General features: G+C 42.0%; 1 protein-coding gene across 3 annotated transcripts in view; it reads right to left on the bottom strand.

Moving 5' to 3' along the window:
- The window catches only part of PCCA (propionyl-CoA carboxylase subunit alpha), a 469,473-nt gene that overhangs the window by 281,058 nt on the left and 169,640 nt on the right, over positions 1 to 18,775 (bottom strand). For all 3 annotated transcript variants that reach the window (XM_074989641.1, XM_074989649.1, XM_074989656.1), the window contains 2 exons: positions 10,503 to 10,605; positions 1,242 to 1,336 (listed from right to left, as the gene is read on the bottom strand). In XM_074989641.1, the coding sequence (XP_074845742.1) occupies positions 1,242 to 1,336; positions 10,503 to 10,605 (198 nt within the window). The remainder of the gene's footprint in view (positions 1 to 1,241; positions 1,337 to 10,502; positions 10,606 to 18,775) is intronic.

The raw sequence follows: 18,775 nt of genomic DNA, 5'->3' as shown, positions 1-18,775 counted from the left end.
AAAAGGGAAGCTGCATCATGTTTCACAGTTTGCCGGCATTATGCCAGTTATCTGAGAGTTCTGCTTGATCAAATACCAGATAAACAAGAGTTTACTGCAGTAATTTATATTTTGAGTTCAGTCTGTAACATATTATGGTACTCTGTAGGTTTCAGAATTATTATTTTTGGTATTTGTATTACCACACCACCTATTCTATCCTTAGGAGCAGCACTACCTCCTGCTCTAACGCGATCAGAGCTCATGAGTGAGTCAGGTTCCTCCAAGTCCGTGTTTAGCCAGTGTATTATGTTATGTGACACCCTGCAGTTAAATGTGCTGTCAGATTCAATACAAAAATCAAGGTTCTAAATGCTATTTGTAACTGATGGGAAGAGGTAGCTCTGCAGCCATAATCAAATTTTAACTCGAGTAACTTACAACGATCCTAAATGTCTATGGGATGTGCGAACATTAAATTGTTGTACAATGTTTTACTGCACTGATGAACAACTGCAATATCAGACATGAATGTGGCTGCATTTAATAATAGATAATTAAATGCAGTTTGTTGAATCCTCCTGATTTTGTACAATCCAGGTTTTGCAACTTCCTTTTTTATCTCCCCATATATTCTTTCTGGTAAAACCTTTGCAGCATATTGTAAGATGGTGCATGAGCTTTTAAAGACCCAATCCTGTGAAGATTGAATATGCCTGAACTTTTCCTGAAATGAATGGAGCTAAACAATGAGCAGCTGGAGGTGTACCCGTCTCCTAATTCATACTCACCTTTGATTAGATTGGGACTTGCTATGGTGTAAGCTACTGAGCACCTGAGTAGCAGAGCTAGATTCTGCCATCCTATTAATGCAGCAATCAAAGTAATCAGAAACAGTGTGTTTAAATCTTCATTTGGCTTCTGCACTCACTGATATGAGGCAATCATAAAAGGAGAAGGTAGTTTCTGAGTGTATGTCTAAACTACCTGACAAGTACTCTCACTACCTACTTTATACAAGATTATGAATGAAAACTATAACAACTCAACATGGGATAAACATTGCGATGCTAGACCCGATTATTGTGATGCTACATTCAACATCAGAAGTACATTAGTTACTTAAACACTACGACTACTTGTCTTTATGGTGTTTTCAATGAACAAACATTTTTCATATTTCTACATTATGTAAAAGAAGTAGCTATCCAAAGTGCAATCAATGATAATAAAAACATATAAGAGGAGACGTTTACACTCACCTTGGTGCCTCTTCCACAACTTTTTGATTTCTTCTTTGAATGGAACATTCTCTTTCATTCAGCCACAAAGCATTGCCATGCTGATCTGCCAAAACCTAGCAGAATATGTTGGCATTAACAAACACATGCATATATTTGGTCATTTCATTTGTGTGCCACAAATATCATTACATATGGATAACATCTAAATGTTTCACCAAACTAAACATTAAAAGGAAGGAGACTCACAAAACATGCTAAAAACAGAAATGCACACTGCCTAGATAGAAAATTAGCTGTATTTCAAATATTATTTCATAATATTGATATTCTTTCAACCTCTAAGCATAGTAACTGTCTTTTTTCTAAAATCTCCAATACTTATATTTTTAAATATTATTTATGTAGGCTATAGGAGGAAAAGTTCCAATCACTTCAAATATTGTGAAAAATACAAAAATGAAATTAATTAAATAAAAAGTGAAAATCAATGGATGGAGATGAAATCATATTGTAAGCTCATAAAATGGTGTTGCAAACATAACTATATCATTAACAATAGCCTATAACAACAAAAGGGAATACTATTCAAAGAATGTCCAATTTAGCTATTGATCTGTGGATAAAAAGCTTTCAGAAACAGTTACTACTGAAGCCTACCCAATGGGCTAATCATAAGACAGTGCCACTCAAACAGAAAACAAGTGCTCAAAAACAATGTTCAAAAACTTTGCAGTCTCTTGGCTAAAGTGAGGAAAGAGAAGGAGACTTGCAAGGTAATGCCTAGGTTTCTCAACAATACAGTTCAAAATTTAACTGGTTGTTTCAAGGAGCCTTCCCAAGCTACTGAAGCTGCCACAGCACCTGCAAGCTTGGAACATTGATGAGAAAGAGAGAGGATGTCACACAGATCACTGACAAGGGAGAGTTAAGTGTCTGCTCTGCAGCCTGGGCTGAGAGCCCGCTGGCTTTTAGCTCATGTGGTCGAGCACAGGGCTTTAGCCCCTAAAATAGATTACAGCAATTTGTCGACATAAGTTTTTGTCAGAAGGTATCTTCCAACAAAGCTTCCGTTGCCAGACCAGGGCCAAATTGCCAAGCAGATCAGACAACCCAGCCAGTGGAAGCACAGCAAATGACCAACTGGAAGGAGAGCAGAGAGGGCTGCCTGGTGTCCTGGAAGCCTTGACTGTTGACAGAAGGCCAACCCCTCACCTGACCCCACCCCCCAGAACATCCAGACCAGCTTTCTCTTGACAGATCTCGGTCAACAGAGGCATTGTGCCTTGTGGAGAATGGGATAAGACTGTCAACAAAAGTGCTGTGTTCTGTCAATTTACTGTCAACAGAACATCTTGGGAATCTGGACACTCCCTGGATTTTGTCAACAAAACCATCTAGTGTAGACATAGCCTAATGTTGCAGGGCATTCCCTCCTGCCGATGACCCAGATTTGTTGGCTTTACACTCATTTATGCACACACCATCCTCCTTGATGCCTCTGTGGGTTTTCCAAATTTTGTATCTTGTTTCATGCTGCTCCCTATTCTTGAAGCAATTACTTATTGTTCCTTTTAGCACCGCAGAGTACACAGACCTATGAGAGAGGGAACTCAATTCTATTATGGCTCACACATCAGCAACAAAATAGTTAACTAATGTAGAAATAACCTAGGTCAAATGAGAGAAAAGTCTGAGTTTTCTTTAGTAGGACTTGTTATGTGTTTAATCATATGTTAAAATGCTTTGTGGAGCAGGGCCACATCATCTATTTGCAATGTCAATTCAACATTTTCATAGAAATCCTCAAGGGACAGGGGTGAGGATGGAGCTTAATTTGTCCCTACTTAACCTGCGGAACTTGAGGGGAACCACAAGAGAAATCCACAAAGATGCCTTTTGCTTATGTGCTGGTACTTGATCCCCACTGCTTCCCAATAGCCCTGTACAGCACAAATGCTTGTACAGCCAATGTTCATAAGAGTTTCTTAAGCACAACTGGCCCCTGAATCTCCTAAAAGGAATATTTTGATGCACACTGCAGGACATAGAGCAACACAACATAGTGTCTGGGTATATTAACTTGCACTGGAGTAGAAGGATAGAGAATCCTACAAAGCATAGTCTATACCAGGGGTCAGCAACCTTTCAGAGATGGAGTGCTGAAATCTGACCTTTTGACCTCTATGTAGAGTCAAGAATGCTGGTGATACTTTTTCAAGTCACTAACAGTCCCACTTATTACAGCTTCATTAATAAAGATGCAGATCTTTACCGCTTTGGTGGTGGCTGGTAGGAGTAGCTTGTCTTTTGTTAATTCTCAGGTGGCATGGCTTTGAGCAAGTTCTCAACTGCATGGCAGAGGAGAGGATGGGCTGAGCTCCCACCTTGCATGCCAATGACAACAGGCTGCACCCACGGCAGGGCGGTTGTTGACCCCTGGTCTATACCCTCATTCCAGTTCAAGTCCATGACTGCAGAAACTGAACTCCATAGAACACCTTTGGAGTCATGGACTTGAATTGGAATGAGGGTATAGAGCAGGGGTTAGCATTTTTAGGGGTGGCGGAGTGGGGAATCTGATCTCATCTATGTACTTCCCCGTGAGGAAAACCACTTGGCTTCTCCCTTTCTTATCTCCCAGTTGTGAGGTATTTATGGTCTCTAGTATGATCACTTGTATCATTACTCATGTTTGCACTCTGCTTCTTAAAACTATTATTTTGCCACTAACAATGAACTTGGCTTATAAGAAGCAGACATAAGTACTTATTAGGGTCAAAGACTTGCTTTTGACCACCTTGCCCAGCAGAGTAAGCAAAGGAACATCCAGAGTTTGGTCCTTCTCTATGGAAAAGTTGTTTTTAGAAACAACACAAACATAATTGTTTAATAAAGTAATTGTTTTCAGAAGCAGTTTCACTGCCAAAATGCATTTACAGAAAATGGAAATAACAGTCTTTAATTATTACAGGGTGAACTGAAATTCCCATCCGCCTCTAATTAAAAACGTATGTTCTACCTATGTCATTTTTCCTAATTAGTGGTGATAAAAACAAGTAATTTAAAAATTACTAAAGAAAAGTGGTCAGTTTATGAAGTTGCAAGATCAGCTAAACAGTGCTATTTATTACTGACACTCCATTACACTAAATAATGATATAATATTTATTGCATTACTTCCTATTTGAATTCAGCCAAATGCCATTTCGATTTGTAATACTTGCATTCAGCCAAAAACCTTACAGTCGGACATTGGTTTACTCTTCCTTTAAACAGAGATCCTTCATGTCAGATATATAAGAACAAGACTCCAAAAATCTGTTCAAGCCATGAAATCTGTTTTTTTCCTGTTAATTGTTTTAGCCTTTTCTTATGTTTTACAAGTGTTTGTTTTATTCCTCAGCACAGGAAACCCCTTCAAATTTTTAAGAATGTGAAGATTTGCAGCTGCGCAAGAAAGTTAAAAAAACTCAGTTTAAAAGTTACCACTAAATGAATAAATATTTGACTTCTTGTTCTCAAAGTGCATGTTCAGCAGTCTGAACATGAATCAAGGTCAATCTCTCAAACTTGAATAGAATATGTAGCTAAAAGCATACACTAGATTAAAAGAGTATGCTAATACATTATGAGGACAAAAATGATTCATTATGCTTATTCCACAATTATAAAAATAAATGGCATCTTGTTTGATCTCTGATGTTACTTGATTGATTGTATCTCATTGTTCTCAAATGTGAAATATCCTAACATTTTTTAAATATAAAGCAAAATACACAAACAGGCAACTTACTTTCTGAATCTCTTTTCAGCTTCTTAAATAGCCTTACATCCCCACTTCAGGTGCCACATGCACTGTGCATTTCAAAACACTTTTGATCCAATTCTGTATTCACTGAAATGGCAGGAAAGTTTGCCACAAACATCTGGGTGGTTTTGCTTACTCTTTTGATGAGAATTATCAGGAGGGGCAGCCCTTCTAGTTTGCATCCACAAAAAAAGTGGGAAGTCTCATGACACTTTATAGAGTAACGGATTTTTTGGAGCATAAGCTTTCAAGGGCAAAGACCCACTTCATCAGGTGGGTCTTTGCCCAAGAAAGCTTATGATCCAAAAACTCTGTTAGTTTATAAGGTGTCACAGGACTTCTCACTATTTTTTGATGCAGTGAAATAAAAACAAGGAGGAGGTGTGTCATTTTTTACCTTTTATAAAAAATAATTTGAAAGCAGACATTACCCCTTTTGAGGAACAAATTATTCTATGGGCCCCCAAGCCTATGACCACACGTGCTTAATTATAAACATGTGAGGAGCTACTTTGATATAATTTAACATTAATCATTTTGGTTTATAAACCTTATTTAATAGCTGACATTTCACTAAATTTTAATGTTGGTATCTTTCAAGAGACTGAAGAAATTATATTTAGTGTCACAAAGGAAGAATAGGCATCGAAAATTTTAAGAGTGAATAATGGTTTTAGGTGTCTAATTTGAGTCATATGCTTTGATGCTTTTCCATTTGATTTTCAGATGCTAAATATTCAACACCTTGTGAAAAATTAGACCCTTTTGAAGTTGCGCTTCCCTCTCCGCTCCCCAAAAGAGGGATATGAAAACCAAGTCACTTTTGAAAATTTGTCCCAAAGCTCTATTTGTGTGAACTCTAATGTGTTCTGTGAAGCTAACTGGTTCAATCGTACCAGTCCCAGATCACTCAAAAGCCAGAATACAGTTTTAGCCTTAACATTCATCCTTAGTAGATACCAGTCCACAAAATCGGCAAGGTTTTTTTTTTTTATATCAAATTATTGAACTGCTGTCAAAGTATCTCAAGATCACATGACAGAAATTATAAGGAATTTATATTTTGGAAAGGAAAAACAAATGAAACTTCCATTAAGGAAACTGAGACACACAGATTTCTTAACACAAGAGGTTCATTCAGGGTAGCATCCACAGCTACATTATAGTGATAAAATAGGAAAGAAAAGATTTAAAATACTAAACAGGTATAACTATTTACCAAATTCTGTGTGCCTGAATATAGTAGCATTTTGTATCAGTAGATTTGGGGTGGGGTTTTTTTATTTGTTTTAAATTTCTACAATACCCACTGATGCAAACACAACTGAAGAAGGAAGTCAGCAAGTTTTACTAATAGTACTTGTTTGGGCTCCACAATTTTGATTCTTCACAATTCTGGCTGGCAAAAAACCTCTCACATTAAGATACAGGAGTTGGTGATTAGTTATAAATATATTTGAAAAATCTTTATTCACATTGCTTTACCTAGAGTCTTAAGAAAACAGTAAAAGAATCCCATTCAGGTTTGTTACAGTTGTATCCAAAACACTGATTGTTTTAAACGTATGCCATGCCCAATGTTTTGCACCTAGGAATTATAGCTAGAGCCACATATTCTGACTAAATTAAAATATAAGTATGATGTAATAAATATGTTTCATCTTTATCAGATCTGAGGGTAATTTCTATGGTACAGTTTACAGATATGTTTCTGTTTCCATATCAAATTAGACGCAATACAAACACTGTCAGAACAGCCACTATACTTTATTGAAGAATGTGTTAAAATGCGAAAAACAAAATCAATCCTGAAAATCTAAGGATATTTTTTCTCAAAAATGTTTTAAATAATTTAAATAATTTAATAAAATAAAATAATTTAAATAAATTTAAGTTTCCCCAAAATTGTGAGCAATTGATGAGTCTGAGAATGGTCTTTTGACTTTGAATTCAGTCTAAATATTACTCAGATATTGCTTATAGAATATGAATCAAGCACAGTATATTATACACCCACTGGGGCAACAACTTAACAATTCTTTAACATACAGATTATTAAAATTTTAGCACAATTTTGATGTACAATTGTGTTTATGTAGTTGATATTGCACTTCTGCATTTAGATCTTTGAGCTGCTAATTTCTTGTTCTGTACTAAAAATCCAAAAGATATTATCTTGGAAGATTTCGTAATATTTTGCTGTGTTATTCTTCTAATGCTTATGCATTAGAAGATATTTTTCCCACTTGTTAAGACATCTTTAAATGTATTAATTTTCAAAACACAGCCTTGTTTTAAATTTTGAGATTTGGTGAATTCTTGAAAGAGTAGTAGTGTCTCTGAGACAAAAAAAAATTATCTTCAAGACTAAAAAGAGCTGCTTGTAGCAGAGGGCATTTGGAGTAGTTTCATTTGCTTTAGTGGAGCTATGACAAATTACGTCACTTGGGGATCGGGCCCAAGATCAAAATCCATCTTCTTTTGTAACTAACCTTTCCAAGTAAAAAAGCAGTTGTATACTGTGAACCATGAGGCTACATCTACACACTCCTTAAGTGGCTCAATTGACTACATAGCAACTACATGCACGTAGTTCTAATTATATGCATCATAAGTCAGCAGACCCCTTGATGATCTTCATTTCATTTTCCTGTGTTGTATCCAATGCACTTGACTGATTTAAACCAGTGCTTTTTTTTGTGCTGGTACTTGCCAGCTGGGAGCTGGCTGAGTACTGGCACCTCTTTTTTTCCACAGAAAATGCACTGACTTTAACAATCCTCTCTAGACAAATAAGAAAATGTTAAATATGCTCTGGAAAAAACTGGGTCTAGATCATGGTTTCCCAAAAAGGGGGGGGGAGGCAACCCGGGGGGACATGAGGCAACCCAGCGCTCACTTTCATTCACCCCACCCGAAGAAACCACCAGCCTTTGCTTCCAGCTCTCAGCCCCTGCCATTTTACGTGGGCAACCCGATGTAGCCGCTATAAAAGAAGGCAGCCAGTGAAGACCCACTTGGAGCTAGCTGCCTCCTGAAAAGATGAGTGAATGTCAGTTGGGGAGGGGAGGGGGAGGAGGAGGAAGGTGGGGTTGGATGAGGGCTGGGGGTGCCTGACTCAGGAGAGGAGGATGGGGTGAGAGTGGGGGGCTGGAGGTGCCTGGCTTTGGGGGAAGGGAGTGGCTCGGGCAGTCAGCTTGCGGGGCTCGGGTGGCTGGCCCCAGCATCGCAGGGCTGGGGTGGCTCGGGCTGGCAGGTGGGCAGCCGTCCCCAGCATCATGGGGCTAAATAGGCTCTGATGGACGGCTCTGGCAGCACAGGGCTCAGGCGGGCTGTGGCTGGCATGGGGCTCAGGCAGCTGGCCTGCTGGGGCTGCACCAGGCCCCCACAAGGGGCCAAGAAAAACTATCTGTGTTTATTTTTAATTTTAAATAAAATTTTTATATCAAGCTTTTGTGTTTAATTTAAATTACAAATTGAATTTTTTGCTAAAAGGGGGTTGGATGATGGTAAAGGATGGTGGGGTCATGGTTTCTCAAAAATCAAAAGATGGGGCCCGATTCCAAAAAGTTTGGGAACCCCTGGTCTAGACCATCTTAGCTTGAAGAGCGCTTTGATAGTGGGATAGGGAGGAGGGAAGAAAAAAGAAAATGTGGGCACTAGAAGTTCAGACAAATGATGTACATCATCTCCCATCCTCTGGGAAAACAGAAGGGCAGTAGAAGCAAAAATGTTACAGTAGAAGCTTTGTTATCTGGGATGCACGGGAAATGAAGATTGCTGGTTAATCAAAGCCAGCACTTACTTGAGCCTTCTCACGAAATGCAAAATTGTTTAAGAAATGAAGTAATCTTACTTAACACTGCACCTTCTACTCAGAGGCATGACAAGAACAACCTTTACTGCGGCAAGTTTACAAATCTGACTTCCACAAGTGCTGGAAAACGATGACAGGTAGCTATCAGAATTTTTCCAGTTAACTGAAGGGAGCAATTGTATTGCTGTGTATAGCAGGTATCAGGTAATCGAGTTTTTCTGATAGTAAAGCACTGGATGGCAAGGCTTTTATTTTATCATCCCACAGCTGTATTTTACCATCTGAAGTACAGGAGTGATAACATTGGGCTAAATTAAATCTACGCTAATGGAAAGGGGTAAAATATAGCTCCCAGTAAAACCCATCCCCATGAATTAGCACCAGTAAAAATGCATCAAATAGCCTCACTCAGAGCTTCTGCCATGAAGGGGAGATTTAAGTTGCGATGGATACTCTGCAAGACCGCTACTGCAGGAGGCAGTTCAGTAGATGTTCTAGATCAGCACATTGTATAGCCACCATCGACAGTCACCCCTAACATACTAGGCAGCACCCACCACACACTTTTGGAGCTGTGATGAACCCATCAGAACACTCTACCAAAAGAGATGGTGCAGTGGAAGAAAAAAGCTTGCCACTTCCAGAATCTACTCTGAAAGAAACTTCACAGGGCAGCTGAATCCAAATCAATGTCTCTGAGTTACAAAATACAGTCTTCCCCTGCTTTACGAGGGTAATTCACTCCTGAAAAACCCCTCTTAGGGTGAATTCTCATAAGTTGAAAATGTAATCATTTATTTCAATGGGAAAAATTTTATGCGCTCCTGAGCTCCAAAATTTACACCCATTTATGCTAAACCACCACCAAATCCCATTAAATCTGGTGCAAGGGGGCGGGCAGGGCAAAGCAGGGCAGTGGGAGGCAGCCCGGCCTGAGCGCAGCTTAGGTTAAGCAGGGAGGGGGCGTTGCCAGGGGCTGGCCACGTGGGGAGCTAAACAGGCACAGGGGGCCCCCAGCTGGCGAGGGGTGAGGCCTCGCTCATGTGGGGCTGCACGACAGAGAGGCCCCACCGGCAGCAGCCAAGGCAACAGCAGCAGGCGAGCCAGGCACTAAATGGGAGGGAGCACCGCAGATGGCAAGCAGTGCCCGAGGCATAGCTGTGCAGGGTGGGCGGCGGCGGCCGCCAAGACGCCCAGGAGGCGAGTGGCAGCAGTGGGGTCGGGATGGGCTGCATGCCCAGCATCCACATCTTGCAGAGCGGTGTAATCTACTGCTGGGACTCAGACGAGTCTACCTGCCCGCACCAGACTGCTGCCCGCTCGCAGGGCACCGCCACCTCCCTGTACAGCCTCTTCATCAAGACCAATGTGGCCGACTCCATCCCCTTGGTACTTGCCTACCAGAGCCGCCAGCCTCCAAATCAGTCCTCGTAAATGGGAAGAAATGCCTTGTAAGCTGAAGTAGGAGTATTAAATGAAACTCCTCAAAGTCAAATTCTCGTAACTCGAATGGGCATATCTTGGGGTATGACTGTAAAGTTTTATATCTGTACTAATTTATTTAAATTTGCAAGACATTTGAGCATGCTTGCAGTTATAATGGATATTTAATCATTCTCATGGTTTGACCATTTCAAATGGAAGATGTACAAACCTGGATTTCTATGTGACGAGGGTTGTCAATAAACTTTTCTATCAAAAGTCGATCATCACCAAAACTTGAAGCAGCTTCTTGAGATGAAAATCTAAATCCTTCCCTTTAAAAAAACAATAGCAAAAAAGCCAGGCTGACAATACAGAAAATTATTCCCCTTACAAATTCAGCTTCTACTTAAACCATCAATTTTTTTTTACTTACACACACACACACACACAAGATTCACTATGTGTACATTTTTTTTAACAGTGCAAAACAAAGACTCTCTTGAACAAACAGAAGTAAAGTAAAAGTAAAAAACTTCTCCCACAAAGAACTCAGAGGAGTTTAAAAGTTTGAGCATTTTTAAGACAACTGGACAACATTGCAAAAGTTAAATATTTTCCATGAGAAAATACGGTAAAATTCCAAAAACAATCATGTAATACAATATTTACATTTTGAAAGGATCCGCTTTTTTTTTTCAGAAATTCCAATAGTTGAAAAACAACAACAGAGCCACAGGTTAGCTTCACGTAAATTAAAGGACAAATTGTGGGTGCTCTTCTATGTAAATTCATCTGTTTTCCACATTACTAACTGCACAATTTTAACATCATACCTGACTACAGTCACAAGCTTTTTCTTCCCAAAACTATGGTAGATCTCAGGCTTATATTATATGCACTAAGCCCTTAATGTGACTTCTTCTCCTACCTTTATTTATTCTTTCTACGACGTAACAATTTCAATTTTCATTCATCTGATTATTGAGATACTGAATGTATTGATTTCCATTTTCCTCATAGGGTAGCTATTATTGTTGGATACGACTAGTGAAACACACATTTAAGAATAATTTCTACTGAGTAAGATTTACACAGGGGCTGCATCTACACTAGAGTATTGTCGACAAAACTCACGTTTTGTCAACAAAAACCACAGAGCATCCACCTTACCACAGCATTCTGTCGACACTAAATTGACAGAACACAGCACTTTTGTTGACAGGGTTCTACTGTTCATCCATGAGGCAGAACAACTCTCTTCACAGAGACCTCTCAACAGAAAGACAGTGTGGATGTTTCAGGGAGCCCTCTGCTGACAGAAAAGGCCTCCAGGGAGCTGTGCAGCTGCTCTGGGGGACACCCTCTCAACAAGCAAGATGTGTTCTATGGTCCCTGCCTCTGACCACCCTTAAAGCTGCAGGGAGCCCTGGAAACCCTGTGGGTAGAAGCAGCAAGTGGAATGACAACCTCCAGAGGACCCACACTGCCTGAAGCAGAGGCTGTAAGATGACTGCGAGTGGCAGGCATGGGACCGGGAGTGGTGGACATGGGCCAGGGAACAACTGATGTCCCATTAGACGCTACCACTGGTGTCTGGCCAGACCTATTGGTCCAACAACCTGCGGCAGGCATCCCCACTCCCCTGCCCCCACCAGTCATCCCCCAAGCCTTCCTCAATTTTGGGGAAGAGATGAAGGTCATGCCGACCCGCCCCCCTGCCACACCCGCTCCCCCACACCCAACCCTCCCCTGCTCCCCCTACCAAGCCCAACACAGCTCAGCCCCACTTCCTCCATACCTCCCCGTGCTCCAGGCCCCAACCCTGTCCCAACAGGGACCCGGAGGCCACCACTTGGGGTCCTGCTGCCCCCCAGAGTTGTGCCCACCCACCATGGATTAATGCCCCCCACTCTTCCATCCCACTATCCAAGTTCTGATGCCCCCTCACCTCTTGTCCCAAGCCCCCCCAGTGTATAGTTCACTGTTATCACACTGCATGTAAAGAGGTTTTTATCACAATGTTTATTTTCAAACTGTTTATCCCTGTTTAAGTAAAGTAGATGTTTGCTGACCACCCCCACAACCCTCTTTATTTGGGAGGAGTCAGGGAGAAGTGAGAGCGCAAAGGGAGGGCTTGTGGTGGAGATGGGGTAGGGCTGCAGGTCCAAGGCCCCCACTGGGGGTGCCCTGGGGATGGTGGTTGGGGGCCCATGGGAGAAGCTCTTCCTTAGGGCCTCTGAGATCCACAGCCCATCCCAATGTGACTGGCGGACAGGAGCTGTGCCCAGCTGCTCATAGCCGCAGCCAGCATCTGCCTCTCATTTCAGGAGGAAGGCCTTCCCTTTCCCCTCCACAATGTTGTGGAGGACACAATACGCTATCACCACTACTCAGGGCACACTGTGCTCCCGCACATCCAGGCGAGTAAGGAAGCACCTGAAGCGTGCCTTCAGGTGGCAGAACGTGGACTCAGCCTGTATCCAGGCCCAGCTGAGTCAGGCATTAAAGACTTCTTGGCTTGGACCCAGCTGACCGGTGTAGGTGTTCATAAGCCAGGCCATGAGAGGAAAGACAGCATTCCGCACAAGGCACAGTAGCACATGCAAGTCCCTGACAGTCAGCTCCTGGTGAGGGACAAAAGGTACCCGCTTCCATCCTCCAGCACAGGCCAGAGTTGCGGAACACCCACGCTTCATGTGCCCAGCCCAACGACCCAATATAGATATCGAAAAACTGTCCACAGTGGTTGCCCAGGGCCTGCAGCACAATGGAGAAATATCCCTTGAGGTTGATTAACTTGGCTGAGCTGTGTTCTGGGGTGTATATAGGGTTGTGGATTCTGTTGACAGCCCCGAAGCAGCTGGGGAACCCCAGGGTGGCAAATCCAGCCACAACCATGTCCATGTTTGCAAGACGGATGACCCTCTACAGCTGGAATGTATTGATGGTTGACATGACCTGCAAGAGGAAGGGACCAAATACACACATCAGGGACTGAGGGAGGGAGCCCTGGGTGGGAGCCCCTGCCCCCTCTCATCCACTCCCCCTTGAGCTCTACAGGTGCCCCTCCAGAAGGCTGGCTCCCCCGACAGCAAGCCTGTGTGAGAGTGGGATGGCATGGTCCCCCAGGGACAAGGCTTTCCCACCCATCCTTTGCACCCCTGACCTCGCTTTCCCTTGCGTCCCCCCCCACCACACACACACACAGACTCCAGGGCCTGCAGCCTGAGAGTGCCTTACCTCGATGAGAATGGTTCCAATGAAGGACTTCCCCATGCCGAAATGGTTCCCAACAGACCGACAGCTGTCAGGAGTGGAGCATTACCATAGGGTGATGGCGACCTGCTTCTCCACAGGGATGGCAGGCCACAGCCGGGCGTCCTGTCTCTGGAGGGCGGGGGCAAGCCAGGCACAGAGCTCCAGAAAGGTGTCCTTCTACATGCAGAAATTTTGGAACCACTGCTGGTTGTCCTACTGCCCCATGATGTGCCATACCCACCAGTAGGAACTGGTGCTGTGCCTTCAGACCCCCCTGAACACCTGTGCTCTTTGAAAGTCATGCCAGGCTCACCTTCCTTGGGGAAGAGGAGGAAGAGGGCAGCCGTGCTCACATGCAGCAGATGAAGCACCTCTGGGTGGGGCCAGTGCAAGCCCAGGGCACCATGACTATCTGGAAAACACTGTCTTTCTCTCAGAAAGAGCGTGAACTCTGCTGTAGTAGCTGTGCTGTCCCTCGTGGAGGTAGGCACACCTCAGCACGGGCAAGGAATGGGCATCGCACGGGGCAGAAGGGATTGCCAGCCATGCAACCCTGCATGACAGACTTCTGGGGTCCACTCTGTTTGGCCACTCTGTCAGCAGAAGAGTGACACAAGAGTTCCAAGAGTAACTTCTGGTGACAATGTGCTAGTGTAGACATAACTATAGTGAATGGGGTCCAAAAGACTGCATAGTGTGGTCTCTGCAACCGCTTCACCCAGCAGAAATAGGTTCTGAGCTGTCCGCAAACAGGTCACTTGATAGGAGCGGTGGGTGGTGATCCACTGTATCTTCACATGCAGGAATGCAGTAGCTCTATCAGCATTCCTGCAGAATGGTAGCAGTCTCTGTTCTAGCCTACGGACTGGAATAGTAGTCAGGGAAGGGCTGTGATGCAGTCCTCAACACTCGCCTATCAGTTGGAGGTCGCTGTGACTTTCTTTTCCCCCAAACCTAGTTCAGTGTCCTAAGCTAAGCCTCTGGTAGTATTTTTGTAGGATGGGTGAATGTGGCGCACTTTTGAGTATTATATTTAAAGGTACTTCTATCATCCTCTGCAACATACACATTTAGGTAATGGTTGTTTTATAATTTAAAACGATTTTGAATTTGTTTAGTATGCATTCCATTTTTCCCTTAGACCATTTTTTTATTTTTTAACCTCTATATATAATTTATTTATTCAAGAGGATGATGAAATTCAGGGTATTCATGCTCTGTACAAACAAAGTTATACCACCTGTATGCAAATAGAAACACCTTTAGTTTATCTGACTAAATAACAAACTAAAATGGTGCAAAATACAGACCCACACACAGAGATACATCTGTATTTATCAAAACAGATTTGGAACCATTTTAAGTACTAAATCAAAGGTTTTGCTTTTGTAAACATTACATCAGACAGCATTATGCACAACTGATTGACTGCTTTATTTTTCCTCCATTGAAGCATGTGCAAATTAAAAATCCAGACTGCAATGCTTGTTTAAAAAAAAAAAAATCAATATGCCTAATTACCTCACTATGCTTCTGTAAAACCTAAAAATACGCAATTTTCTCAATTAGATACTTTGACCTTATTTATCCACTTGTTTTCTAAATCTTTTGTGTTTTTGCCCACAAAGTGAAGAATATTAATATATAAATTAATTTCATTTTCATTTTGAAGGGAGCCACAAGATCTAGTCAGATTACACATTACACAGTCTAGGCAGAGAGACAATGTCTGGATGCAAGCCATACAAAGATATTATGAATTTTGAGCTCCACTCTTCCCTTTGAATCGCTACTGAACCAGTGGCACAGTAAGCCAAATCATTAGGAAATACCACCTCAGATCCTTGACATGGCTGACAAGCTCATTGGCAGCTCAGGAGAGGCCAGTGAAAGGATAGTCTCTGCACTGCGCCAGTCCTGGTTGAACTGTGCGCTAGACTAGTGCTCCAATGATGCTGTAGGGTTCCTTTAATGTCTTTTTTTCCCCACCTAGACTACACTTCTTGGTAGGAAACATGTATTCAAAAAAACCAGTACCCTCAAGTTTTCTTGATGTTGGCTGAATTGAAATGGAATGATCCAGATCACTGCATGCCTTCAATGTAAGGCTCAGCCTAACTTCACTTGTAGAAACCACCTTCTTTGAGCAGAAACAGATAGCATACATAAGACTCAGGACATAATGTGACATCACAATATCCAATACTGGACGCAACCAAATACTAATTAATGGGGGAAAATGCCAGTCTAAGTGCTGGCACTGCACAGACACTTTCTGTCTCAATTAAGGCAAGTGTATAGAAGTTTCAACTTATTCTCTTCTTTTACAGGGACGCTTCCAGAGCAGGGCAATAGACAAAACTCCAACTGATGCTCTTTGGATAGGAAGGTAAGGAAACAGGACTATGACAAATAGAATTACTTGTGAATTATTTTGTCTCATGTTATATTCCTCCTCTCCAACAATGCTCAACAGTAGCAACTAAAGACAATGTTGTAAAATAGTAAACCAAGCAAGGTGGCCTTACCTTCTAAGGGCACTTGAAGCATCTAATAGCTATGAGCTACAAAGACAGATTCAACCAGTAATGCCAGATAAGGAGTTGAGGAAATGACTCAGAGGGCATTTGAAGTTTCAGAAGAAAATACTTACGCCCTGAAAACTCACAAAACTCCCATGCCTCTTACAGAACAGCATTTAACAATATTGAATACAGCCTTTCAACACAATTGAAGGCTGATGAATATTATCTTTAATTCACAGACACTTCAGTCTTAGTGGCTTTCTTATGACAACCTTCAAAAGGATAATTTGCAAACTTCTCCAACACTGAGTGGGAGGTATATAAGACCAAGAAATGTGAGGAGAGACAGAAATTGCCTCAGCTGCAACAAAGAGATCAGGGCACAACTTAGGCAAACAAATGGCCCATCATAACAAAACTTCAAATGCATCTCAAGAATGTACTTAGGGCTGCTGTTAAACTGACAAGAAGGAAAAATCACTGAGCATAATTTCCAAGTCTAAAGGCTACCATAACACACCTGAAAATAACACCTTGTTGAAGCAGTTATGTATTTATAGTTTCATGACTATGTCATCCAAAGGTCTGAATGGGATTCTGTGTTTTTCTAGAAAAACAAGGATAAATCCCATTGCAGAAATGCTGCCTCATATAAATAGCGTAATTGCGCCTGCTCTACCTTTTATGGGACCACAAAGAAGTAAAATAGCCAACATATGACCAGAAAGAGCATTGACGGGCTCTTCTTAAAACCACCTTGTCGTGAGGGCACGAGGCAGCACAACATGCCGGAGAGAACAGGATTGCATATATCCAACCTCCTGCACAACACCAATTCCAGTGCTGAGGTGAGCATATTTCCCATCCAAGCAAAGGGGAGAAAGGAGTGATGCGTGCTGCTGAGAGATGCATACAATCTGTAGCCTTCCTGGAGATGCCTCCCACTACATACCTCCACAGCTCAAGCTCTAAGATAAGGGTGGGTGCCTATACAGAGAACGTGAGGCCTGACAGACAACATTGTGCCACTAATGACTTCTACCTGAGAGCGTGGCTGTGGGGCGGTGGTAGCTCACTCCCTGCCTGAGATTGGCTGTCAGCAAGGGAGAGGTGTCTCCAGTTCACTTGACCCTTGTCCCCAGTAGCTACTGCAGCAGAGATCCGCCACCCAGCCTGCACACACCTTCTCCACAGGAAGCTTGGAACAGTGATACAGGGATAGCACAGCAGTCCCAGGAAGGACATGGGGGTGAGGGGGAGAGGCGCAAGGTCCACTGGGCAAGGGAGATAGGTGGGTTGGTCACAGCCTCCCCTTCAAATCATGCCCTTCTCACCTCCCAGCATGGGGAGGCACAAATTGACTATGCTTGTAGATGGTAACCCTCCGCTCGCCACATCAATTCCTAGTGCTGATGGAGAGGCACGTAGGACTGAAAAACAAAAGCTCCCAAATGTTGATGTTGAGCAATCATTCTTGGAGATGAAGGGAGACCAGAGACCTTGGATTAGATTTTCAGGACTGATTACATGATTGCAAAAATTAATGGAGACCACTATAAAAATTGCCAACAGATAAAAACTCCCTAGAAATCTGTTCCAAACATACACCCAAGTGGAAAATTGAATGGGAGATGCATTTTCTCCATGACATAAGTAATGCTGACAGAGTGCTTGAGGTGACCGTAGATAGCAAATTAGAGGAATCACATGATTTTAGACTGTCTATGCAGAGAAGTTATTCACTACACAAGGGGACAATTGTCATTCATACAGCTCTGCTACAACTGGTCATTCTAGACATCTCATTACCACAAAGGTATTCATAGCTTGCAGGGAGTTTAGAAGAGTACAATAAAAATGGTGAGGAAGCTGGCCAAAATTACTTACGAAGAATATCAGTAAAATGGAGATTAATGAGGGTCTTGATAACTTTCCAACAGCATGATGAGTATAAATACCAAACAGAGAAAAGAATTATTAAAGGTTGCAGAATGACATATAATTAGGAATAATGGGATGAAATTAATATGGGAAAATTTAGGCTGAAAATTTTTCCAAGACTGAGATCCATAGGACTAAATAATAAAATCTCAAGTTATCACATAAGACCTTCAAAAATAGAAAGGATGAAGCACTAGTATTGACACAACAGGGTAATAATCTTGCAATAGTAAGGAGTGAAGTAGTTGAAATATGTCTTTTCTAAATTCAATTTCTATTATGCTAGAAACCGTAATCTACATTCTTTAACCTTAATTCTTTAAGCAAAACACTGTGAATCCTGTTTTTGAATATAGATTACAAACTGCACCAAATATTCTATATCCTGAAAAATCCAGTAATTGTTTTTTAAAACAAAGTTACTTAAAATGAATTTAGAATTTATGGAAGGTGTCATGTTCACAGAGCTCAGAACTACCTCCACAGGGAAAAAGCAACATGAGTTCGCATACACTCATCTACCAACATATTACACAACTGTTCTAGAAGTACTGCCTCTGTGGTTGAGAGATTAATTCAGTCTCCATGCTTAGATCACCAACACCAAAAACTGTCATCTTTTTAAAACTGCAAGTGGACTGAATTCACAAATTCACCTCACAGGATACCAGTAACTAATCAGGTGGCAAATGTTTGTCACTACCCACCTGACCACATTCAGAATAAGAAGCTCCAGATAAGAACAGCAAAACACTTTTCCCTGGAGCCACCGACTTCA

Source organism: Carettochelys insculpta, chromosome 1 (assembly GCF_033958435.1).
Source record: "Carettochelys insculpta isolate YL-2023 chromosome 1, ASM3395843v1, whole genome shotgun sequence".
Classification (NCBI taxonomy): Eukaryota; Metazoa; Chordata; order Testudines; family Carettochelyidae; genus Carettochelys; species Carettochelys insculpta.
This window is presented reverse-complemented; position numbering and strand designations above follow the sequence as displayed.